At 40.4% G+C, this 27,004-nt stretch overlaps 1 protein-coding gene across 1 annotated transcript; it reads right to left on the bottom strand.

Moving 5' to 3' along the window:
- Positions 1-3,456: 3,456 nt before the first annotated feature.
- Positions 3,457-15,497, bottom strand: TM4SF20 (transmembrane 4 L six family member 20). The gene is made up of 4 exons (XM_041764986.1): positions 15,223-15,497; positions 9,401-9,466; positions 5,747-5,898; positions 3,457-4,039 (listed from the first exon to the last, which is right to left on the bottom strand). The coding sequence occupies exons 1-4, from the start codon at positions 15,403-15,405 to the stop codon at positions 3,751-3,753; spliced, it is 690 nt and encodes a 229-aa protein (XP_041620920.1). The 5' UTR covers positions 15,406-15,497; the 3' UTR covers positions 3,457-3,750.
- Between the last annotated feature and the right edge of the window lie 11,507 nt (positions 15,498-27,004).

Below are 27,004 nucleotides of genomic sequence, written 5' to 3'. Positions count from 1 at the left end.
CCTGGGGCAGGGAACGGCAGGAGAAGAGTTTGCAGTGAGGGCCAGTAAAGAGGAATACAGTGCTCAACCTAACAGGCCAGTATCATACAAGTTAGTACAGAATTCTACTTAAAGATATTTTTTTTTCCTACTTCTGAAAATACTGAAACATAGGTTATTTACAGTTTGAGGGATAATTTCATGAAAATACATTTGCGAGAGCTTTCCTTCCTTCCTTGTATGAATGTCTGTTTTCTGGTGTCTTAATTATGTTTGACACTGAAATCAGGCTGAGAAAGATGTAATTTACCATAACTGCTGTTTACTTAAACAATGTGTTGTTGTATCAGTAAGTAGAAACTCGTGTGCGCACTGCACTGACTTCTTTAGTGGTTATATAGCAGGTCGGCCACAAGCCCTGACCATTAGGAACCGACAGGTTCATGGTGGTGGGGGAGGGGAGGTTTATTAAAGAATTAGAGGATTATAAAAATGATTTTATTGTGAGATATAGGCTGAAGGGTAAGGACAGGAGAGGGTTTCAGGTGGTGGGTAAGATGACCCCAGTTCTCCACAGAGTCATGAAGAGACAGAGATCTATGCCTCTCATTTCAGAGGGCAAAAGAGGATGGTTGGTAGTAGCACAATCATCTGAAATGGCTGGGAAGTGATTTCTTTGCTGTTGTAGTCTTGTGGAAACTATTGCCAAGGATCAAATGCTGAAAGCCTATGGGCCACCCGTGGTTAAGTATCTTTTGGGGTAATGCCATCTCTGCTCTGGTACTTAACCTTACAAATGCATGTATGTACACATACACACAGTCCACATTTAGTCATTTATAAAGCTCACTGATCTTTTTTCACTTCCATCCCCATGTGCAATTGCATTTTGGAATCTTTACACTTTCATTTTTTTTGCTGTGTCCACCACCAACCCTTGTATTGTTCAGTCAAGTCCGGTGAGCCGTCATGTTCGTTTCATTTGCGTTTTAATTTTATGACTATTAGCAGTTTGGCATTCATTCAGTAAGCACTGACTCTCACTAAAATCTGAGTACAAACGACGAGATTTGTTGATTCATTCAACACAATATTTATAGTTGCCCTGCTTTGTATCAGGCACTGTACTTGGCACCGAATATACTGGGAGTGAATAAAAAAAAACATGCCTGGATGCATGGAGCTTATGGTCTTATGGAAGGAGAGTGAAATTTAAGAAACAAGCACAAATAAAAGTGCTTGTTGCCATTGTGATGATTACTACCCATTGTGATGAGTGCTATCAATGGCTGAATGCTAAAGGAGAGAGTAAAGGGAAATCTTCATTAGGTGGCCAGGGAAGGCCCCTCAGAAAAACCTGATGTTTGTGCTGAAGGATGAAGAGGACTTCGCCAGAGGGTAGATGAGTGGGGGCTGGGGACTGGGCAGAGGAGAGACCTTGCTAAGGACCGGAAGCAGCAAAGAAGTTCCTCAAAAAGTTAAATATAGAGCTACCTTATGACCCAGCAATTGCACTACTAGGTATTTATCCAAAGGATACAAAATAATGATTTGAAGGAGCACCTGGACCCCAGTGTGTATAGTAGCAATGTACACAATAGCCAAAATATGGTAAGACCCCAGTTGTCCATCGACTGATGAATGGATGAAGAAGATGTGTATATATAAAGACAGGTACGATGGAATACTAGTCTGTACTCTGAAAACTAGAGAACACATACGAAAAAAATTGAAGAAGACACAAAAAAATGGAAGAATATTATGTACTCAGGGATTGGAAGAAAAATAATATTAAATATCTATACTACCCAAAGCAATCTACACATTCAATGCAATCCCTATCAAAATAACACCAGCATTTTTCATAGAACTAGAACAAACCTAAAATTTTATGGAACCAAACAGCCACAGTAATGTTGAAAAAGAAAACCAAAGCTGGAGGCATCACAATTCCAGACTTCAAAGATGTATCACAAAACTGTGATCATCAAGACAGTGTGGTACTGGCACAAAAACAGCACACAGATAAATGGAACAGAACAGAGAAACCAGAAATGGACCCTCAACTCCATGGTCAACTCATCTTCGACAAAGCAAGAAAGAATATCCAATGGAAAAAAGTCTCTTTAAGAAATGATTTTGGGAAAATTGGGCAGCAACATGCAAGAGAATAAAACTGGACTACTTTCTTATAGCATACACAAAATAAACTCAAAACAGCTAAAAGACCTAAATGTGAGGCAGAAATCCATCAAAAACCCTAGAGGAGGACACAGGCAGCAACCTCTCTGACCTCAGCCACAGCAATTTCTTACTCAACATCTCCAGATGCAGGAGAAACAAAGGCAAAAATGAACTATTGGGACTTCATTGGGATAAAAAGTTTCTGCACAGCAAAGGAAACCGTCAACAAGACTAAATGGCAACCGACAGAATGGGAGAAGAGTAGGTCTTTATACAGCAAGTAGATTCAGAAAAAAAAAAAATTCCTGCGTGTTCTTGATGTTACTAATTTGGGGGGGCAACTATAATATAAGTATTGAAAATTATTTCTAGAACCTTAAGCCCAGTAAACATAAATAATCAAAATAAAATACGGGAATGGTCACATTCAGAAAATTGGATTTTCAGTTTTGTCTGTTTTATAACATTTTAATATGGTAAATGCACGGTTTTGTTATCTTTTAAAGATTGCATATATAGAAAGCAGCTTTTGAAAGACGTGTTTTTCTAAGCATTTGTCTTTTTTTAATTGTGAAGGAATGCAAACGGGAAAACTTAGAAGAGTGTAGTGGATTGCCATGTACCTGTCACCTAAATTTAACAATATTTTTCCATTGCTTCATATTTTTGGCTAAAGTATTTTAAAAACATGACATTTCCCCCTAAACATATACACATTTCTTTCAAATTAACATTTTCCTGCATAACCATGAAATTATTGTCAGGACTAAAAATGCTAGCAATAATTGACATCACCTAAACCAATCCCTTTTTTTTTAAATCTATTTTAAGCAGGCTTTATGCCCAACATGGGGCTTGAATTCATGACCCCAAGATCAAGAGTCACATGCTCCACTGACTAAGCCAGACAGGTGTCCCCCTAAAGCACTCCTTGTACAGGTCTCCCCAGTTATCCCCAGCAGTCTACAGAACACACATTTCATTGAACCTGGTCTCTTTATTTATAGTTCCCACAGCCCATCCCACTTTCTATTTTTCCTATATATTTTCTTGTTGAAAATAGGGCTATTGTCTATCTACCACCCTACAGTTTGGATATGTCTGAGTAAATCCTCTTCCCTGGATTGCCTGTAAGCTGGAAATCAGGTCTAAAAACATTCAGGTCATCTGTTTGTCTTTTTTTTTTTTTTTTTTTTTAAGAGTAAAAAAAAAAAAAAAGTCCCATATTTTCACTTCCAGGATATCTTCTGTTCCTTTCTGTCCTCCCTCCATCCCTCCCCATCTTCCTTTTCCTTCACCCACCGCCCCCCTTCTCCTTCCACACACAAGAAAATAGAATTTAAAAATGTGACTAGGACAGAAGTACGGAAAGATATAAAACAAATTGAAAACTTCCCTCCACCTCTCCTCAAAGTCAACCATGGATGATTGTTTTTACTTTATACATAAAAGTAAAAGTAACTTGGCCTAAATGACTCCTACAGTTTTCTAGACTGTTTTCCATTTTTGAATTTCTAAAGGAGTGTCTTTTAAGTGCATTTCTCAAATGACTCAAACTGCTAATATTTCCATTTTATTACCATTAAATTATACAATTCTATTTCTCCTCTTAGTGACTCCACAGAAACAGCCAAGGAAACCAATGACGATCTGACTGAGCCCAACCAGGAGCTCAAGAATCCCGACAAGTAGTAGGCCTAAAAACACTGTTAAATGGATCGTCCGGTGTTTGTTTTCTTTAGAATTGAAGTGTAAGCTGTGTTCTCTCCAGCCACTGGGCATGATGCTGTTCACGGTGAGATTAGTGTAATCAGTAGGAGCTATGCAAGACTCCTTGTAGAACCACTGAAGATTGAAGAACTCTGGATGAGTGTCACTGAAATGAAAGAAATGATAGATTTTCAGAAATATCACTTACCATGAAAAGAATGCATCATCATGCCCAGAAAAGGGCAAGTATAATAAAACAGCAAGTGCTTCAAAATACTGGGCCCAGAAACGATGGCTAAGATCAGGATTTCAGATCATGTGTCCATGGACTCTGATAGTTATGAAACGAGTATATCTCCTATCATTCAACCAGCATTTCTGTAGTACCTACTCTTAGGTTGAGCTATATAAAGTTTTCTATGTCAGAAATGGCTGAATATTATTAATCTCCTATGACTCTAATTATGCAGGAGTTCTACTTTGCTAAAGACATGAGCATTAAGGAGCCCCTCCCCCTTCACAGGGCTCAATTCTTAGTACAAAACCGCAGTGTTGCATCTGTAAACCAGCTATACAACTTTTACTGGCAAAAGTCATGCTAAAAATGTCTGGTTAAAGGGATTTGTACCCATTATAACAAGGTATGGAAAACCAGAGACTTCTAGCTCTAACACGATCTATCCTAAGATGATTTTTTTTTTTCTCAGTTTACTACAGAGTAAGGCTAAGTGTTCTTAGAGAGTTTGCATTTCTGGATACCCACAACTGACATTTATCCTGGGAAGACAACAGTATTTTCAGCACATGGAATAGGAGTATGCTTTTTGCAGTTTTCAGCAAACATAGGATCAGTCTTGTAACTGTTTCTGTGACTGTGTCTCCCCAACTAGAGTGGCTCTTACCTCCAGAGCTTAGCCTGGTGCCTGGTGAGTTATTCTCTCCTAAGGGCTGACTGTGTGTAGCATCTGTGCTTGAAATCTCTTATTTTAAACTTCAAATCTACTGGGAAAGGGAATTTTTAAAAAAATTTTTTTTGATTCACAGCAACTACAGTATGCAAATTTTGAGAGATTTTTCTTTTTTAAGATAGCAAGATAAAAGAAAGGGATTTTTTTTTTCCTGTAATTACAAAAGTGAATTCTGGTTATTTTCCAAACTGTGCAATTATATAGATAACTGAGAATTAGATTGTTCTTTTCTTCCAGTTTTACAGATAGTGCCTGGAATTCCAGCACAGAACCATCTTACAAGACCAAAATAAGCCATTTACAAGTAACTCCTCAGTATTGTCACTATACAAGTTAAACTGGATTCATTCCTATGCCCACAGTATATTTATAGTACATCTACATGAATCCATTGACTGTGTTTGTTTCTTTTAGGACTTATAGGTAAGGCCCTATATTTTATGTATTGTGTCTTTATTCAATTTTTTAAATTATAAAGAAAACATTTGCTTAGGACTTAGAGATTGGGTTAGTTCAGAAGTGTAGAAAGCCAGTGCTCCCTTCACTTCCCCAGGACATCCTCCACTGCCATTCTCCAAGGACGAAAGTTAAGTCTCTGCTGTATATTTCTAGAAATTTTTTAGACACATACACCCATGCAGCCACAGATTTTTTAAAGACAAGGATAAGGCAGCTGAGTCAACTACTTCTTTTAGACAAGGCTCCACCCCCACCCCAAACCATTCTGAATGTAGTGGTTCCTCCATTTCCAAGAGATTGTCCAATTGGGGTGAACATGCTTAAATCCCTAGTAATCTGTGTTCCAGTCATTCCATCAAAGAACAACATGGCACCAGGTTAGCACCACACTATTTTCATCAAACTAGCTGCAGCGCATGAGACAATCTGAAAATCAGGATACTCACCTTAAGTTACTGAATGAAAATTCACAATTGGAAGTGCCGTTCCCTTGAGAGTTACAAATGAGGGGACCTTCTATGAGAGCGTGGGTAGACACCAATATGCAATACACGGCACCGATGATCGTGATTACATTCAGAAGTGATGACAGAAGCATCTGGAAAGTAAAGGAGGAGCATTGGCACATGTTCTTATGTGTCCCTGGTCTGTTTCGAGAGTCAGCAGCACATGAAAGGCTCCTGATCAACTGCTGCTGGTCTCCAGGCCCTGCAGTCCTAAGTCTTAAGATCTCTGTTTAATCAAGTCTGAATTATCAAAGAACAAGGAATGCAGAGTCTCTGCCATTTGATTAGGCTCTCTCAAAGATTGTTGGGCTTGCCACTGTCTCCGGAAAATCTACACCTTTATATATCTGAGCCTTGTCCTTTTCAAGGGACCACTGACATCTGGTATCTCCTCCCCATTCTGTGTACTTCCTACTAAACAGAACCTGGATTAGATCTTAACTCCCCATATTTTGGAGTCTGGTCTCCTGACTCCCCAAGTCTTTCATCCAGATTTGGCCCTGATGCTGTGAGTGGCCAGTGGTCCACATTCTGCAGGGATCAATCAATGGTGTGTTAAGCACAGAGTTTCTCTACCTCAGCACTGCTGACATAGGGCATTTTGTTTGGGGGCCTTTCCGTATATTCTGGGTTGTTTGGTAGCATCCCTGGTCTCTACCCACTAGATACCAGTAGCAGTCCGTCCACCCTTCCAAATTGTTGATAACCAAAAGTGTCCTGGACACTGCCTAAATGTCCCTCTAGAGAGCAGGACTTGCCTCCAGTGGAGAACCATATTGTGTTAGGGAGAAAGATTGTAAACCTTTAAGCATCTTTTCATTTCATGAATGAGAGTCAGAAAAGGCAGAAAAAAGCATGGAATGTGCTAATAGGAAACGTTACGGCCCAAATGAGAGCTGGTATACGTGTATGCTTTCCAAAAAAGCTCTATGTTGTTTCAGTGAAGTTGTTCATCAATGATAATTAAGAATTAAAATTATGCCAAAATGAAGGAATACTTTTCCCTTGATACGCTAATACTGCCACTCCCGGAGGGTTTAGGAGACCCACCTTTAATAAATAGGCAAAATGAATGGCTACCTCCTATACCTTTTATATGTTGTAGAATATTGGGCTTTACATATATTACCTTACCTTTTTCGATAGCCCCAAGAGATAGATACTATGATTCCGATTTTATGTATGAGAAAAATATAATTCAGGAAGGCTGGCAAATGTGTCCAAATCTCACAGCCTGGAAATGCTAGTGCTCAGGTTTTAATCACTACAGCAGAATACTTCCAGCTAAAAGCACAGAATGATGGATTTGGAGTTGAATTCAAATCCACATTCTTCCACAATACTTGTGGTCTGTGCAAGTTACTTAATTTGCTCGTCAAGAAGTGCACTATTTATTTTTTGGTCATTTATTGTTTCTAACATCTTATCACCACAGGATGGCCTGGCTGCAGGATGTGATTCTGGGGATCTGAATTCCCCTGAGTGGGGGTTCATGTAAATCATTCAGCAAAACCAAAGCATTTGGAAACAAAAATCAAGAATTGGACAAAGGGAAGGAGCAAGGAACAGTTAAAGTGTGGGAAATAGTTGGAACAGTTAATACAGGAGAAAAGCATTGGTGACCCCATCTCCCACCCCTTTACTTTATCAGCCTTTGTCACCTTTATGATGCTTTGGTCTTTTCTAGACTTGGAAGATACATGGTATGACTTAAATACCAGTCTTCCCATGACTGTCACAAAGTGAGAAAAGTGCCTACGGACACTTTATTGCATCTAATCAATATAAACTGGAAATTGTAATTAAATAGCCAGCACCATTATTATTAATATAGCATGAGCATTATTATATAGCGACCCTGCCACTCCAGAGTTCCTGTCGCTCCTTGGCACGTAATAATCTGTAATGTTGCTGAAGCATGAATTCCAATGATTTTCAAGGTTGGTAGGGGGATAAAACCTGCTGAGTTAAGCCCAACACCTGCATGAAAAAGTATTTTGGTTTTTCTCTACTTACTGTCCTCCAAAGACAAAAAAATGTAAGCAATCATTAAAAAGATGACATCATTTAATGGATATGTAGGGGGAAAAGATTCTTAATGGAAATTTGATTTGAGACAAAAATCTATAGAAGTGTTCTGATATTTCAGAGTTCAGGGACTTAGACACATCTCAAGATATCTTTCTCAAGAATGTAGGTACAATACAGAGGTAATACAAAGCCAAACTACAAATTATAATTTAAAAAGAAAAGTGCCGGAGGGGAGAAACAAAACTAATATTTACTGAATATCTATGGTGTATCAGGAACAAAGATGGACTATAAACAATTAGCAAAGTAATTATAATCCTAGATAAATATCAAATGTCAGAAAATGGTAATTTTTAAAAATATAAATATGTAATACAGATATAAATATGTACGCTTTTAAACACTGGTTCTCATTAGAATCATCTAGGGTGCTTTTGAAAAATGCCGAGTCTCTGGGGGCCACCAGGCATTGATGTTTTTAAGATCATTCTGGATGATTCTGATGTTCTCATAAGGCTAAGCACCACTGCTTTAAAACCTTAAGCTCAGCCAGAATATTTACTATGACTGCTTGTTTATTAATCTACCCCCTTCTTTAGAGAATATGGAAAGTCCTCAGCATTACTTAGTAACAATGGTTATGGCAAAAATAGTGTAAAGATTGTGAATTTTGGAGTCCAATGGAGTTGGATAAAAATTCACCTACTTACTAGCTATGCTACCATGGTAAATTATTTATGTTCTCTGAGGATCAATTTCTCAGTCAATGAAACAGAGAGCATAATATTTCCCACTTAGTGGTTTGAGAGAAATAGGATTGTATTGCTGGAAGTGTTCTGAGCATAGTAACAGAAGGTTAGTAAATATTCACTTCCTTTACTTTTAGTTACAATTTCATACATAATGGGCACATAGTAAATGTTTGAAAAAAATAACCATTGCTCCTTTCACTGGATAAGGACAATTATTCTGATCCTAGCAAACCAATCTCATAGACCCGAAGACACACTTTCCGAAGTCGTTTATATGCACCACAAAAATAACAAGTATTTGAGAATTAAGAAATTGTTTACAACCCTGGATGTGACTTACAAATCTCCTTTCTTTGAAAACCTTTCAGTTAGTGGAACTGAGGATTGAGGAAAGATGTGAAGACTGATTCCAAAGCTAAGTTTTTATAGAAAGGAAGAAAGGAAAGAAAGAGAAAGAAAGAAAGAAAGAGAGAGAGAGAAAGAAAGAAAGAAAGAGAAAGAAAGAAAGAAAGAAAGAAAGAAAGAAAGAAAGAAAGAAAGAAAGAAAAAGAAAGAAAGAAAGAAGAAAGAAAGAAGAAAGAAAGAAGGAAGGAAAAGAAGAAAAGAAAAGAAAGAAAGAAAGAAGAAAGAAAAGGACAGACAGACAGACTTCACACTTTCCACATTATCACATAATCATTGAAGATTGCATGTTCCTAAGACTGTGGCCTGCCACTGGCGGGGCAAATACTGATGACTCGAGAAGCTTTGCTGACACATCAGTGATTAACCGTTCCTGTGCCTTGGCTCCAGGCCCACGGCACATACTCACTCCAGTTCTGTTGTTGCAACACGCTCTTTTTCTTGCTGCCAAGGACATTGTTGCTGCTGGAATGACCTGGAAATCACATTAACAGGAAAGATGGATATTATTACTTCTCATCAGATGAGGAAGCAGTCATCTCCACGTCCCACCAGTTGTGGGAAATAGGGCAATATCCCTTGATCTTGGGTACTTTGGGATCCCCATTTCAACCACAAAGATTAAAGAGGGGGGAGTGCTGGGGGATTTCAGGACAACGATTTCTAACTCTTCTATCTTCATTCTTACTTTACTCTCATCTTTAGAGAGACCTGGATTTTAAATGGATTAGAATGATTTATTTATTCATTATTTTGGAAGGAATATTTCTGAAAGGATTGCTTGCATCATCCAAAATTCCCCCCCCCTTTTTAACCTTTTTCTCGTTCTTCCTCTTCTTTTTTTTTAAGTTACTATAATCTATGACCACTTCTCCAATTTCCCAAAAATTGTATAAATTAACCTGGCAAGCATCCACAAAGGAAATTGTTTGGCTGGCAGCTGGAAACTAAAAATTCTGTCACCACCCTCTCCCAGTTCCCAACCTCCCTCTTACCCCCAGGGTCATCTTGCCAGCTAGCTACCAAGGTAGTGACTAGAGAATGACTTTGGGTTCCACATTCTCCTTTCTGCTGATGTACCCATGACAAGTCATGACCTCACTTTACACTGATGTTCAGGAATGCTGCATACAGTGCATTCTATGTCGAAGGAGATGCACATTGCTGAGGAAAACTATAAGAAATGATGCCGCATTCTCAGGATTAGGTCTACATTTTCGGTAGTATCTAGTCAGCAGCTATGACTAGGAATTCTTACTGGAAAAAGCTTTGTATCATCGAAGAGTGACATATAAATCATTTCCTTCCAGTGTAGAAAATTTAGCTGTGAGGTTTTTCTGCTCTCTCAGCACAGCTGCTCTGAAACAGTTCTCTCTTTTTCCTTCCACTCTTGTTTTCTAAGGCTTTATTGACTTCTAACCACAGGCCAGGTACTGTTGTTGGTGTCCACCATGTTTCAGTTCATCCCAGCCTCGTAATCTCAGAAGGTAGGCGCTAGTTATTATTCCCAATTTACCACTGAAAACACTGAGACACAGCAAGTTTGAGTCACTGGCCTAAGAAAGTGAATGAGTTGAGATCCAAAGCCAGTTATGTGGGTTCTAAAGCCCAGACTCTCAACCATGATTCCATACTGGCCAGTTCCAACAGCTCTCCTCTCTTCCTCCATAGATCTATCCATTCTCATCCTTGCCACCCCGCCACCACCACCACGTGGCTCATCTCATCATCCTCTAACTATTCTTTCCCTGATGCTTCTTTTCAAGCTCATACCCACCTTTGTTCTTTTAGAACAGGTCTAAGATTTACATCTTACAAGGCAGATTTCCTGACAAACTTCTCCCCACTCTGACCATATGCTGACTCCATGTCATTTTTGGAGAACATGGTCTTGTGATCAAGCTTTGCTTAAATATAGCCTTGAACACCAACACTCATAATTCAGGGGACACAGGTATGTAAGACGGCCCAGGCCATCTGGGTCATACCTGAGAGCCCAGAAGAAAAGGGAAGAGAAATTTTACTTCTTGAATAGGTGTCCACACTCATGGACTAAGCTTCTTTTGTTGTACCCAGAAGCTATATTGTGTTCTGAACCTAAGGAACAAATAATTTAGAACAGAAATTGGCCTGCCATCTCTTTTTTAACACATAAAGTTTTATCAGAATGTAGCCGTGCCCCTTCACTTACATAGTGTGCATGGCTGCTTTGACACATCCATGGTGTGGTTAAATAGTTGTGAGAGAGTGCCTGGCTCACAAAGCTTAAAATACTATCTGGCTCTTTATAAAAAAAAATTTCCCAATCCCTGATTTAGAAACTTTTTTTTTTGTTTGTTTGTTTTTTTTTCCTGATTTAGAAACTTAATGAATCTGTTAAACTTGGAACATTAAGTTACAACTCAAATGGATAAGTCATTCCATTTTCCTTATTGATATAAACTAAACTCTTTATTTCAGAGATGCTGGACATTTACTTTTGTAGTTCTTTTCCCTTGCAAAGGTGTTTTATAAGGTAGCAGTGGCTTATAGTATATGAAACTTTACCCTGTTGACTTTATGACATCTTTTTATTTAAGATTTTATTTGTTTATTTGAGAGAGAGGGAGAGAGAGAGAATGAGCTGGGGAGGAGGTGTGGAATGAGAAGGATAAGCAGACTCGCCACTAAGCAGGGAGCCTGACAGAGGGCTCAATCCCAGGACTCTGGGATCAGATCATGACCTGAGACAAAGGCAGATGCTTAACTGACTGAGCCACCCAGGTGCCCTGACTTCATTACATCCTAACACATCTTTGTTACATCATTATGGGTAACTTGATAATCACTCTATTTCAACCATTTTGCCCATTCAAGGTTTTGGAAGTTGGAGGGGCTCTTTATAAGATGGACAGTAAAATGTGATTTTATTTATTTTCTAAATAATCTCTACACCCAGTGTGGGACTCAAACTCTCAACCCCAAGATCAAGAGTCAAAGTTCCACTGACTGAGATAGTCAAGCGCCCCTGGGCAATAAAATGTGAAAGTGTGTGTGTGTGTGTGTGTGTATGTGCGACTGAATTACAATAAATCATCCAGATAATCTCCTGTGAAAGTGAGTAATTAGGAGAATACTCTTTCTCTTCAATTCCTAAGCACATTTGAATGTATGAGTCTTTGTGAAATTAAATATCTTAGTAGACTTTTGTTTTCATATAAAAGTAGTATTGTTCACTTTTTCTTATAGAAACCTGTACTTTTATCCAGCTTTAGAAGTGAGATTGTAAAATATGTTGTATTTTACAAAAATTTAAAAAAATTATAAAATACAATTTTACAAATGAAGTACAAGAAAGCTTTTAAATCATTAAAGCTCTGGCAGAATGCAAACTTTGGGGATTTTTCTAAGTACTTGAACATGAGAATAACACACAAAGTCATAGCTCATCATAAATGTAAAAACTATATTTTGAAAATTCTTGTTATACATAATACCTTCTAATTTCTTCAACAATTTGTTCCCTGTTAAGACCTTAAGAATTGATAAATTATCATTATGTAATAAGTGTACCCAATGAACAAGCATGATTAAGCTCAGACTTCCAGCTAATCTCTTTATAAAAATAAAATGGCCTTTATGTTTTTTATTTATTTATTTATTTATTTTAAACTTTTTTAAAAATTTATGATAGTCACACACGCCTTTATGTTTTTTAGAGAAAACATTTCAAGTCTTGTTTCTTAGTATCTGAAAAAAAAATAACATGTATTGATTTTTCCACTTAGCAGACAATGATTGAAAATAATTACGTAACATCTACTCTTAGTCATGGTTTCAAAAGATAAAAAGGTTCACGTCTCTTTTCACTAATTCATAAAACCGCAAAGCGAATGTGTATTTTATGATGTAATCAATAATTAATTCCATAGATATTAATAGCTACTTCCTGCAAAATCTCCTATTTTTGAAGAAAATTTAAAATACCATAGCAATTTTAGAAAGATTTCAAGAACTATGACAAGAGTTCTATCACAGGCAGTGAATGCTTCCTAATTAAATTTTCTGTGTGTTTACAAGTACATGAAGAGGTCAGTATTTTGAATGATTCCCTTTGAAAATAATATTCTTCTACATTCTATATATAGCCGAGGATCATGAAGATGTATCTGTACTTGAGCCCTTTTATCACCTTTTATCACCTACCAGTTTGCTTGTGAGCCTAGTCTAGAGTTTGAAACTCAGTCTATAAAATGCCCATTGAAATTTTCAAGGAATTGTTTGCTGCCTTGATAATGCTCCACAGTACTGTGTAATAGAGGTCCTTCACGTGATTCTGGTCCTGCATTAATATTTATTGAGGATGATAAAGTAAATGTAGTCATAGGACAGGAAGTCCAGATTGTCTGAAACTTTTCACAGATTTATATCACCTTTATATACTTCAGTTTCCTAGTCACTTAAATTTATGGATTAGATTATGGATTTCATCTTTCCCCTTTGTCAACTGGGGACAGGTCTTCAGGATTATGGTGCTAAAGCTGGTGGAAAACAGAGCTTTGGGATCAGATAAATCTGGAATTGAGTTTCACACCCATTGTGTGCCTTGTTAACATTCTTAACCTTCTGTTTGCTGATCTGCTAAAATGCCAATGATTATCTGCTTAGATTATTAGATGAAACGAGATGTGTAAAGTATGAACCCAGTAGCTGACACTTAAGAGTACTCTCTGTGTACCCTTCTCTGTGTCTTCACTCCCTCCTCTTCTCTCCCCCCACCAACATAAAAGAATGTAGGTGTGTGCCATCACCACCTCTGGCCCTGTTAATGCTAGCAAGAAACTGTTTTTATTTATTTTTATTTTTTAATAAATTTATTTTTCACTGGTGTTCAATTTGTCAACATATAGAATAACACCCAGTGCTCATCCCGTCAAGTGCCCACCTCAGTGCCCTCACCCAGTCACCCCCACCCCCCACCCACCTCCCCTTCCACCACCCCTAGTTCATTTCCCAGAGTTAGGAGTCTCTCATGTTCTGTCTCCCTTTCTGATATTTCCCACTTATTTTTTCTCCTTTCCCCTTTATTCCCTTTCACTATTTTTTATATTCCCCAAATGAATGAGACCATATAATGTTTGTCCTTCTCCGATTGACTTATTTCACTCAGCATAATACCCTCCAGTTCCATCCACATCGAAGCAAGTGGTGGGTGTTTCTAATGGCTGAGTAATTAGAAGGATAAAGAAGATGTGGTTTAAGAAACTGTTTTTAATTGAGATGGGGTTTGTAGTAGTGCCAATTTATATTTAAAGTGACACGAGTTATCCTAAAAGGATTGTTTTAACTAAGGAACTTTTAGGGGCTTCATGGCAATTGCCATTGTTGGTTAGACTTGGACAGCTGTTCCTGGCTTCTGGTTCTAAGCAAATTCAAGGAAGCTCATGCTATTTAAGTAGATAGAAGAGAGAAGCTTCTAGAAGGGTAGAAAGCAGACACAAAGATTGGCAATTGCATCATGATTGGGTACCGTTAGTCACTTTCTCTCAGCCTGGAAGAGAACTCTCAGGGTTGCTTGAAGAAATAGCCCTCTACCTGAAGCAAGGTGAATAGATTGCTCACGCACAATGTTAAAGGGAAAGAAACCATCAACTTCTGGAAAATGCTTCCTAAAATGGCTTTTTGGTGTCAGAGTGCTCTCAAATCCAGTGTGCCAGCTGAAGGGCCAATTTTTATCTGAAGTTTAATATATAATAGACCCAAGAGTGTTTTCATAGAAGTCTGAGATAAGACCAGTGGTGGTAACTCGTCATCACTGAAACACATACATACACACATCCAAACAAAAGCTCCTTTTCTGACATTAAGACTCCTGTAGGTAGCACTTCCCATTCCCATTTATCTGTGCATACTTAGAAACTAGTATTGGCAAAGGAAAGCTGAAGGAATGGATTCAAAACATCTTGAACACTAACTAGAAAGCTTAGAAGAGCAGTGTAACATGTGAAGAAATATGATAGGTAACAATCCAACCAACTTTTATCAGATTATTAATTTTTTTGCCCAAGCTCCCTAGTCTGTACCACAGTTTATTTAAATTGTCATTCTTCACTGATGCCAGCATGAATTAATACCACTCCACTGCCCCTGACAGTACCCTGAGCCAAGATATAGCCCACCGTAAAGCTGAAAGATAGTGTTTAGGAATTTGGTAAAACAGGTCCTTCTCCAAGCCAAATAAATGTTACTCACCATTAGACCTGCTCCTATAATTCCTGGGAACCACCACTCAAAGCAAGAGATGGGGTTGTGAAAAAACTGGCCTTCATCCACAAAGTTGACAATGAGAGGGATTGCATTGAGAACTATTCCGAATAGAAGTAGAACCAGCAAGCTGAATCCATTGCAGGATGTCCATCCTTCACAGCAGGTCATGGTCACCCCCTGATTCAGTTAGAAACTCAAAGTAGCTGTTTGTGTGGTGCCGTCTTGCCTTTTATCCTGAGCCTTCTAGTTAAAGTTTAGAACTTATGAAAAATAATTGCGAGAAGTAGTTCAGAGTCCAGTAGGGCAGGGCATTATTAGAGAACTGTTACAGGAAGTAAAGGGATTTTTTTTTTGTAGTTCAATGTATATACATATATATACGTTTTTATGAGCCATTTATAGTTTATAAAGCAATATTGCCATGATATACAGAAAAATTTCCTGACAATGGTTATTAAAAACAGCTGCTCCCACCCACCCCCCTTATGTCCACCCCAATGTTCAATCTACACTGACTTAATCCTGAAGTGTAATCCAGTAAGACTGAAGACAAAACACTTCAGGTCCAGGGCAAGATAATAAAATATCCGTAAGCCTCCTGGATCCTTGGATTGATTGACATCAATAAGAGAACCAATTTTTGATGTTATTAAAGAAACGTGTTCATCTCCAATGACAATTTCAAAGTCCCGCCAGCCTACCCTATCCTCTCTGGTTATTCCGCTGCCATCAATTATTCTCCTCTGTATCTCCATCACACTTTTATGTACATGGGCCTAATCATGTCATCATTTATGTAATTGCTGTTGTTGGCTTATCTCAATTTCCCATCAGGTGGGAACTGAAAGTTCGGGAACCCATGGTAAAACTTGCCTTGTGAGCCTCGTAATAATGCAGATAAAGGTCACTCTGTATGGCTCCATGGGGGAAGGAAGGGTGGGAAAAATATCTGTACTTTCTTTTAGATACATTTTTGCAAGAAAATAAAGAGGTGAAAATTAAAAAGAAAAGAGAAAAGAAAAAAAAAGGATGTTTCCTTAATACATTTTACTAGTATACCTTATAAAAAGTAAAAACAAGAATAACTACTTTATATAAGGTATATTTTCCTGTTGTATTGATATTATTACCCTCCATGGAAGTTCCTTATTTTGAAAATGTCCAATAAGAAAATGAACTTACACAAAACAGAGAAAATATTTTTTCTATGCTGCAGATGTTTTTGATTAGTCAAAATGTTAGGGTTTGGTTTCAGGCTGTATGCTCACACAAAATTCACAATTTTTTTGATGTCATATTATTCCAGTCTTATAGATGAATCCATTTCAAGGTGACCCACCTAAGGCTAGAAGGAGTTTCTGTTAATACTTAAAGACTGACGGTTTTCAAGTACGGAAACCAGAATGAAAAAGGAATAGGGCAAAGATGGAGAGGGACATTATCACGACTTATTTCCTTTGAACCTTGAGCACTTATTTGATTATGCACAGTACATTCCTGGCCTGTGGTTTCATGATGTCTCCCTACTAGTTTGTGAGTGCCTCAAGAAAAGTTTTCACAGTTGGGATAGGCTTTTAAATACAGAAGTTCTCACTCATGCTAATTGGCCATAGTAGATCACCAGGAGGGCTCTGCTTATGACAGTTACTGAAAGATTCAGGGAACACAAACCATTTCCCTCCCAGATTTCATAATTGTGGAGACAGAGTAAAAAGATGTGGTGAGCCAAATACTGGGTCCTAACATTTTTTATCTAGAAACGATCCACATCACTCCTTTTCACATTTTCTTGGCCCAGTGGTCACTCAGTTTTGCTTGAGTTCAAGTGAGTGAGAAATACAAACCAATAACCAATGTATGTCCAGAGGAGAGTCAAACATTAGGCCACTCTAATGCGACCATGCCTTCCTTCTGCTCTGAGTAATCCCCTTTCTAGCCCAGAGCGCAGATTCAGCAGACCCTGTTGGGAGTGATGAATGAATGGATGAGTGAATGCAGAAGTGGAGTCAGTATCATCCATAAGCTCAGGGGTCATGGTCTTGGAGAGGAGCACACCAACCTACGGAAGCAGGAGAGCACGTTGCACATGTTCCACTGCGTGACCCTGAAACATTAGTTCCAGTTTGGAGTCCAAGCAGAAAATGACTCTTTGTACCAAACAGATTAGGAATACCCCATCCATCAAAAATAAAAATACAAGACAGGAAACAACAAATGTTGGAGAGGATGTGGAGAAAAGGGAACCGTCTTGCACTGTTGGTGGGAATGTGAACTGGTAAACTCTGGAAAACTGGGTGGAGGTTCCTCAAAGAGTTAAAAATAGACCTGCCCTACGACCCAGCAATTGCACTACTGGGGATTTACCCCAAAGATACAGATGCAGTGAAACAGCAGGACACCTGCACCCCGATGTTTCTAGCAGCAATGTCCACAATAGCCAAACTGTGGAAGGAGCCTCGGTGTCCTTCGAAAGATAATGGATAAAGAAGATGTGGTCTGTGAATACAATGGACTATCACTCAGCCATTAGAAACAACAAACACCCACCATTTACTTCAACGTGGATCGAACTGGAGAGTACCATGCTGAGTGAAGTAAGTCAATCGGAGAAGGACAAACATTATATGGTTTCATTCATTCAGGGAATATAAAAAATAGTGAAAGGGAATAAAGGGGAAAGGAAAGAAAATGAGTGGAAAAAATCAGAGAGGCTGACAAAACAAGAGAGACTCCTAACTCTGGGAAACGAACAAGGGGTAGTGGAAGGGGAGGTGGGCAGGGGGATGGGGTGACTGGGTGATGGGCATTGAGGGGGGCATTTGAAGGGATGATCACTGGGTTTAATACTATATGTTGGCAAATTGAACTCCAATAAAAAAATAAAATAAAATAAATAAATAAACTTAAACTAAAAAAAAAGAATACCTCACTCATTGCCACAGCACACCACTGATAATGATGGAAGGAGCACCACTACAGAAGACCACACTAAAGTGGCAATGAGAGAAAGGGAATATTTCTATCATATGATTTGTATACTTCTGCATGGTTGAGACATCTAGAATAATTTCATATTTATTTTATAAAAATTAACAATGAAAAACTACCATCCGGGGGGCACCTGGGTGGCTCAATTGGTTAAACGTTAGACTCTTGATATCAGGTCAGGTCTTGATCTCAGGGTCATGAGGACAAGTCCCATACTGGGCTCCACATCATGCGTGGAGCCTTCTTAAAACAAACAAAAATCACTACCATCCTGTCGAATTACACAAATTATATGACTCTGGAATTATTATGGAATTATAATAACATATAAGTAAATTATATGTTTATCACTGAGATGACTGCATGGGAAGAGATAGTTACTTAATTTTGGGTGTGGACTTTGCAATTTCAAATCCTCTCCAGTCTTCATAAGGAGCTGAATTAAAGAACTGTTTAGGACTAGTTTATTCATAGGGACCTGAACTCGTCAGACTCTACCCGACTTCTAGACTCTAAGACCAAAACTAAGTAGCATGCTCTGCTTGTGGCCATAACAAAACGTACTTCCACTTGGGTGTGGTACTCTTTATAGTTGTGGCTAGAAGTAGGTATCTGAAAAAATGTAAAAATGTAGAAATACAGTCTGTATTATGAAGGGGGAGATGTTTAGGAATAAAGTAAAAAGAGCAAGTTGCTTACAAATGAAGAGAAGGAGCATAGCAGACAACTTTTAAGATTCCTTTCTGACCCATATGCCTTCTTCTGTAAGAACAACCCCCACAGCTTACATGAGTAGACCTCCTGTATTCTCATTTGTACTATGGCACTTTGCTCCCCTGGTCATTGCTAATTGGGATACCAGTAGATAGAGAAGCTTAGCTCTTCCCATCTCTCCCAGGAGTTTAGAATTGAAAAAGTTACTAGTTTTTCTCTTATGTATTTGGAAGGGCATGCTTATTAATTAGGATTACATGTTAGTTGCATATAAAAAGAACTTCAAAAGAACAATGGCTTAAGTAAGATAGAAATTAGTTCTTCACAAGAAGTCTGGGGATAGGTACTCAAGAGCCAGAATAATAGCTCCACTTCCTCAGAGATCCTTCCAGCTTATGGATCCACCATCTCTTTGATCCCTTCATTCTCGTGCTCGAAATATGGTGGCCATAGCACTAAGCATCATATTTGTTCTCCACTCAGAAGGATAAAGGAAGAGAAAAGGTCCACTTTTGTCCTTTTAAAGAGCCATCTCATTGGCTAGAATATAGCCATGTGACAACATTTAGCTGCAGGAGAATCTGAGGATTAAGTAATATTATTTCCAGTGATTTGTGCCAAATGGGCTGGGAAGGTAGGAGGCAGATGGTACTAGGAGGGCAGGTAGCAGCCTCTACCAGGAACACAGAGAAAGCCTGGCTTCTCAAAGGCTTTCTTCTTGATTCCTACCATATGAAGACTGATTGTAGGTTCTGTCAGATGGGTTTACAAGACCAAAATAATTATTATACTACAAAGACTCCTCTATATTATCATCACATGCCCCCTTTACACTATTTTAAATGTTTTTCTACTTTTTACAACCCCCCCCCAAAAAGGCTAAAACTGAATGTTATAAAAACCAAAGATAGGAAAGAACAGAAGTAATTTCTCACGTGCCATGTGGAGCAATAAGAGTTTGGAAAAAAGGAAGGATTCCATTAACATGGGCAAGGGAACTAGGATTCCTCTCAGCTTTGGAGGATGGCTAGAATTTGACACAAAAAAAATGGTCGGGGGCATTCCGTGTACCAGTGTCAGTTGCAGAAAACCAAAACTTAGAGATACAGTTGGGAAACTTTGTGTATGAAATTATTAGGAGGCTTGGAGGGGCAGGTTCTAGCCTGACTTGAAGAAATGCCTCCCGGGACGTGAAGGCTGAATGGACTGGTGGGAAGCTCTTGCACCTGAGGTAGTCAGAAGGGAGAGAAATCAAGAAGCACCTTCTGGAATAATTGAATTCAAGCATATACTACTAGAGCTATGGTCCAGGAAGCCACGGCCACTGTTGCTGCCACTGACCCTCCACAACATCCAGCCACCTCAAGGCTAGTGGCTGGATCTTGAATCACCGAATTTGACTTCTGCTGTTTTTTTTTTTTTTTTAAAGATTTTATTAATTTATCAATGAGAGACACACAGAGAGGCAGAGACATAGGCAGAGGGAGAAGCAGGCTCTCTGCAGGGAGCCTGATGCGAGACTCGATCCCAGGACCCCAGGATCACTCCGTGAGCCGATGGCAGACACTCAAACACTGAGCCACACAAGCATCCCGACTTCTGCTGTTTTATTAAAAGCATATCTATATTTAGGGAAATTTGAGAACACTAGAACTTAAAAGTAATGTATGGTAAATAACTGATATAAGTGGGAATATAAGTGCAGAAGTTCCACAAACACTAAATATTTCAAAAGAATGAAATATATGAAGAAACATCATTTTTATCCCACTGAGTACATTTATGTTAATTTTTACACCCTCAGGAGTGAGCTTTGGCCTTTTTTTTTCTCAGTGTGGATTTTGATTGGTAGCTCATATAGGATTGAGAATTAATTTCATATTTGTATATTGATATATATGTGTGTGTGTATGTGCACACACATATGTATAAACAAATTTTAATAGCCAAAGTAAATACAGGAATCTGTGAGGTGGGGAAACTGTGAATTTAATTTTGAGAATCTAATAGATTCATATGCTGCTAAAGCCGTAAAAGTCGTCAGAAATTCTTAGTTCAATCTTACTATTCTATAGATGAGTAAGGAAGATAGTAAGACTCAAGGCGGCTAAGGAAACTTCTTCGTGGTCAGGTTGCGCTGGCAGACCATGAACTTGAATTTGGGACTTCTGACTTCTAATCACCTGTCTCTCTATTAAATTACAAGCTTGATATTTAGGTGACCGAGAAGAGACAAAAGTTCAGAAAGTCGAAACATCTAAGCGCAGCGGTGAGCCTGTCCCCAACCTCCCCAGAGGCCAAGCCCCTTGCTTAGGAGCAGCACTGCTTCTGGCAGCAGCACTTCTGGCAGCACTTCTGCTGGCAGCACTTCCCGCAGCCGCACCCGCACGAGCTGCACCCGCAGGAGCGGCGGCAGCAGCAGACCACGGGGGTACTGCAGCAGCCCCCACAGCAGCCGCAGCAGCAGGGGCAGCAGGACGAGCAGCAGCCCACCCGGTAGCACCTGCAGGTGGTACAGCTGCCCCCGCAGCCCCCGCAGCCCCCGCAGCCTCCGCAGCCTCCGCAGCTACCACAGCCACTGCTGCACCCACCGCAGCCACTGCTGCAGCCTCCGCAGCCTCCACAGCCACAGCACCCCATGGTGTCAGTAGAGAGGACTCAGGACAGGTGAGGAGGGCAATCAGGAGAGGTCGAGGGGGGTCTGATGCCGCCTTCTGCTGGGGGACCCCCTTATATACCAACTTTGGCTGGGGCTGGACCCAAGCACTTGAGTAGTTCCTTGTTGTTGTTTATTTCAGTTTCCCCGGGCACATTTTTGCAATTCCTCTGGTTTACTTCCTTAAGAAATGTTGGCCTCCCAAAATAGGCCATTTGAGTTCTGAATTCATGCATTCCAGACATATTTACAATAAGACTGGGAGGGCCTGAAGTATTTTATTTTATTTTATTTTATTTTATTTATTTATTTATTTATTTATTTATTTATTTATTTATTTATAGATTTTATTTATTTATTCCTGAGACACAGAGAGAGAGAGAGGCAGAGACACAGGCAGAGGGAGAAGCAGGCCCCATGCAGGGAGGCCCATGTGGGATTCGATCCCGGGTCTCCGGGATCAGGCCCTGTGCCCAAGGCAGATGCCAAACCACCGAGCCACCTGGGGATCCCCAGAAGTATTTTACTGTCACCCTTAGTTTCCGCGCCACCAGCGCCAGGCTGACTGTGAAGTCTTGGCCTGTGAGCACGGATTGGAAGCACGACGGCTGACCTTTCCACGTTTTACTCAGCGTCCTGGGGGACCCAAGACCCGGAACAGAGGACAGGCTTCCGAGGCCGACGTCCCTGCCGACCGGAGGTGTCAGACCCTTGGCCGTTTCCCAGCCTCCCGGTGCCCCCACCTCAAGGAGAAGCGCCTGTGGGGCCTCCCCATCCTCCGTGCCTCCCCTGTCCTGGGTTGGTGCTCAGCTTCTCCAAATAAACTGAGATATGACGAGAGTCGCTCCAACTTATTAGTAAAAACAAGTTAGCAGGAAGAAGAGTCTCGGCATCGCGAGGCCCTGGGCCCTGGAGTCGAGCTTTGGGGGGGCTGGGTCACCTCAAGCTGTGTGCGCCCCAGAACCTGGCCCCGCAGGCTGCGGCCCTGGCCGCTGGGCCTCTGCAGCCCACGAGTGGGAGCCCTGAGCGTGGTGGCTGGGAAACACGGCGGCGGGAAGAGTTGGGAGACTGTGCCCGAAATCAGGTCCTCCTTGGCGGATGACACACGTATTACCTTCAAGACACAACAGAGCGAAGTACAAGCAAAGCTTGTTTGTAAGCAGCCGAGTGGGAGCACAGGGACAAACAAGTCATTTCAGCGCCACGTAATGAGGCCTGTTGGGAAGGCAAGTGTGGCCCCTGCCAGGGACAGGCCCTCCCCTCACACAGGAGGTCTAGGCCGGGTGGGGGGGCCTCCTCGATCATCACCCCAGTCTTCCATGTACCAGGGGCACCCCTCGATCAGGGCAGGAGGGTCTCTGGGCCCTGCACGTTAGGGTCCCTGTGCCACCAGCACACAAACTCAATCCCCTGAAGCATACGAGGGTCCCTCTGCCACTGCGAGGCTGGAGCTGAGCCTGCGAGAGGCCAGCATCTGCCCGGTGCGATGCCCGACCCGCTCAGGCCCCAGGGAGGTGGGGTGTCCTCAGCCCCTGCCCTGTGTCCCTGCCCCCGAGCTCGCTGCCTCTGTCACGGAGGTGCGAGGGCCAATTGCTTCAGGGTTTGTGTGGCGGAAACACAGGCAAGGGAAACGACAGATTTACTTGGTAAATCTCTCTCAGCACCAATACAGACTATTCTCGTATAATCAAGTCTCACTTCCGGTCAGGAGGGGCAAGCATCCACTGTCAAACTTCTCCTTGGGCTCTAAATTAGTCATTCCAGGGGGGCTCACGTGTCAGGATGGTGTTTGCAACAGTGGCAGGAAGTAGCTGAGCAATGTTGACAAGATTACCCAATTCATATTCCTCTTAGATTTGCTTACATGTCATTCTAGAATAATGGGCCTGAAAGAGCCTATCCGATGCTTTACTTTGGGCAAGGAATGGACATCGAACACTAGACCTGGGAATACTTTTACCCTCTTCACCTATTTGCTAAAACTTAATTACCTTAAAACATTTTCAGCTTTATTTAATTTTTATTAAAATGTGGATCTCCATTAATTATAAGTTGATCTTTTAATTTTGTAAGTAATCCTGCAGGTTTCTTTTTTTTTCAAGAAAGTTAATTTTTAAATATGTGAAAACTAGTTCAAAATTGTTTTACTTTTACAATCCTATCTTTTGTTCTTTTGATGAAATATATTCCCATTTTGTATAGCTTAAATACTATTGCATTTCATTTTTAATCCTTTAGACCAGTCCCATTAATAGATCACAAGGTATTTTTTTTTATCACAAGGTATTTTTTAAACCACTGTGATCATAAATACTTAATTTGTTGAATGAAGGTAAGGGAAAATGTTCTGCAATAAAGATATAATAATTTATGAATAATGTGTATCTCTATTTTACTACTCAAACAGCCTGACCCATCAGCACAATACCCAGCCATAGTGCAACAGTAATTAAATTCAGCTGACTTGGACATCTTGCCAAAAATCCACAGATTTACACAGATTTTTTTCATTCGGTTGTTATAAAGGTATATTTGACAAGGCAGAAGGATAGAGCATATTTTAACAATCTGCTAGTGTGATTTATCACTTTTTGATGCTGAGACATGCAGTCTGCATGCTTTCATTCGTGTTCAAATCTTGGCCCTGCAAATGTTGGGGCTGGGAGTGCGTGCAAACAAAAGTGGAGGGCACCCACCAGCCCAGAGCGATGGTGGAGTGTGCTTGGAACATAAGGGGCTGGGAGGAGCTGGCTGGAGATCAGTTGGGAATGCAGGGGCCACACTCCAGAAAGGCTTGAAAATCACCCTCGAGCCTTTGCATTCATCCTGTGGGTGATTGTTAGGCATGGGAGGAGGAAGTCCCAGTAGTCCAGGGAACAGGTGAATTGTTCTTCCCACTGGGCCGGCAGTTATGATGCTCAGAAGCATGTCTTCTGGGAGGGAAACCCCAAGACACTATTTATTCCTCTTCGGTCAAAGGATGGGAGGCAGGGCTTGAATAGGTCCATTTCAAGTCTTGCTTTCATATGGAGTTACCCTCTTTTATTTATTTTTTTTAAAGATTTTATTCATTTATTCATGTGACAGAGAGAGAGAGAGAGGCAGAGATATAGGAAGAGGGAGGAGAAGCAGTCTTCTTGCCAAGAGCCCAATGCGGGACCCCGGGATCACGCCCTGAGCCAAAGGCAGAGATGCTCAACTGCTGAACTACCCAGGCATCCCTGGAGTTACCCTCTTTTAGAAAAATAGGGGCTGGCTGTTGTTTTTCCCAAAAATGTTGTTTTTCCCAAAATCACCTGAGGGTAAAAAACAACAAAAACAAACAAACAACAAACAAAAACCCTGAGAAAAAAGACAGCACATTCTTTAAAATGGAATATCTGGTAATATAAAATAAAATAAAATAAAATAAAATAAAATAAAATAAAATAAAATAAAATAAAATAAAATAAAATAAAATAAAATAAAATAAAATAAAATAAATAAAATAAAATAAAATAGAATAGAATAGAATATCTGGTCATTCATTCTATTGTTCAGGGGATGCTTTAGGATTAAGTACCTTTGGAGTGAGTGTTGCTGGATGTGAAATTTGGAGGGGGCCACGATGTATTGGGAAAATGCACTGGGGGTGGGAGGCAGCCCCCTTCTAGGTGTTTGGCTTGTGCAGGTTCCTCTAGCATCATGTGATGTCCTCACAAATAGTTTCTTTCTGTCTAATGTTGCCATTGTGTGGTCATTCCCCTGATCCTATATCACATGGAGAACGTTACTCACAGAAAATAAACATTATTAACTTAATGGGATCCCAGGTTTACTCCACCATCAACATCCATCTTCCTAAAATGCTCAGCTCTGCCCCTAGGCTCAACTTGGAGCGATAAAACAAGAGCTTGCTCTTGCCACCTTCTTACCCAGGGGAAAGAGGAGTATTGAGGGAGGGGCATGGATTAGGGTGAAGGGGTAGTTGGGAACAAACCTGTGATTATTTTGAAGTCTTGCATCTCCTCTATGGCAGAGCAATAATAAAAGCCTCCAGGAATGATTTTGAGTGGCAGTTCTAATAGAGTCATTCGTTATGTATCAGCAATAAGTACTCCTGAGCGAGATGATAGTGGGTGGACTTGCCCCTGGAGGTAGTTTCTTCCATACAGTTTCTAATCCAGTGACCATGATCTTTTAGACATAAAGTATTTGATTTTGCAGTTTTGTGCACATAGACGCGCGTATGACGGTTGTTTAGAGTCATGAAAACTTATCAGTCATTGAAGTGTTGGTTGAAGGACAGCTCATTGATTAATTCCTTCAGCAAATACTTACTGAGAACCTACTGTGTAGGCTCTGGTCTAAGCAAATGGAATAAACCAGTGAAAAAAACCCAACACAGATCCCAGAGCCACGAAGTTTCCACACTCATGGGAAGAAACAAAACATAAATATAATGCATCAGTATCGAGTACATTAGAAAGTGTAAGTGCCATAGAAAAAGAAAGCAAAGTAAGAAAAATTAGAAGTGGGGGGTGATTTTGTACTTTCAAATTAAATCATATCTATACCCTGAGTGTCATGCAGCTTTGTATCCTTTTTTTTTTTTTTCTAAAAGAGAGAGAGTGTGCGTGTGAGCAGGTGGGGCGGGGCAGAGGTGGGCGGGGGAGAAGACTCTCAAGCAGGCTCCATGCTCGGGAGCCCAGTGAGGGGCTGGATCTCGTGACCCTGAGATCACGACCTGAGTTGAAACCAAGAGTCACATGTTTAACTGACTGAGCGACCCAGGTGCCCCTCATGCAGCTTTTTGAAAATGAGATAAATACATAGAGCGCACATTGAAAAATCACGAAGACAAATTAAGAGGAAAAAAGCAAGTTACAGGACACTATGAGCTCATTTAGAAAAGTATGTGATGTGGGGGGGGGGTGTACCAAAACAACTGAAAAGGCACCAAAACATGCTTCTGCAAGCCTCCCATCTCCCCACCATGCAGACTGCAGCAGACATACTAGATATGTCACTTCGTCCCAGGCGGGGTTTTTCCAAACCCTAATCTCATTGAGAGTGACCCTTTGAGGGTTCGCACCTCCCATGGGGGGCCCTGCTCCAGCCCCCAACCCCACCCACTGAGTTGGTAGTCCTCTTCCTCTTCTTCCCACATTCTAAATATTTTGCGGAGAGGGAAGACTTCGGGGTATCTGGTCTACCATACAGCTGGAAATGGCAGTGATCTGTAGAATTTGTTAAAAAGGTCTATAAAGCTGACACTGAAGTGAAGACCAAGAGTTGGATTTGTTCATTCCGTATCTGTTCTTGAGAGGGCTGTATCGACAGCTGGATGCCACATCACGGGGGAAGAATTCTTTGCCTCGAAAAATGTTAAGAGAAACCCTCAGGGGGATCCCTGGGTGGCTCAGTGGT

This window comes from Vulpes lagopus, chromosome 8 (assembly GCF_018345385.1).
Source record: "Vulpes lagopus strain Blue_001 chromosome 8, ASM1834538v1, whole genome shotgun sequence".
NCBI lineage: Eukaryota > Metazoa > Chordata > Mammalia > Carnivora > Canidae > Vulpes > Vulpes lagopus.
Note: the sequence above shows the minus strand (reverse complement) of the source record. Positions and strands in the feature narration are given on the sequence as shown.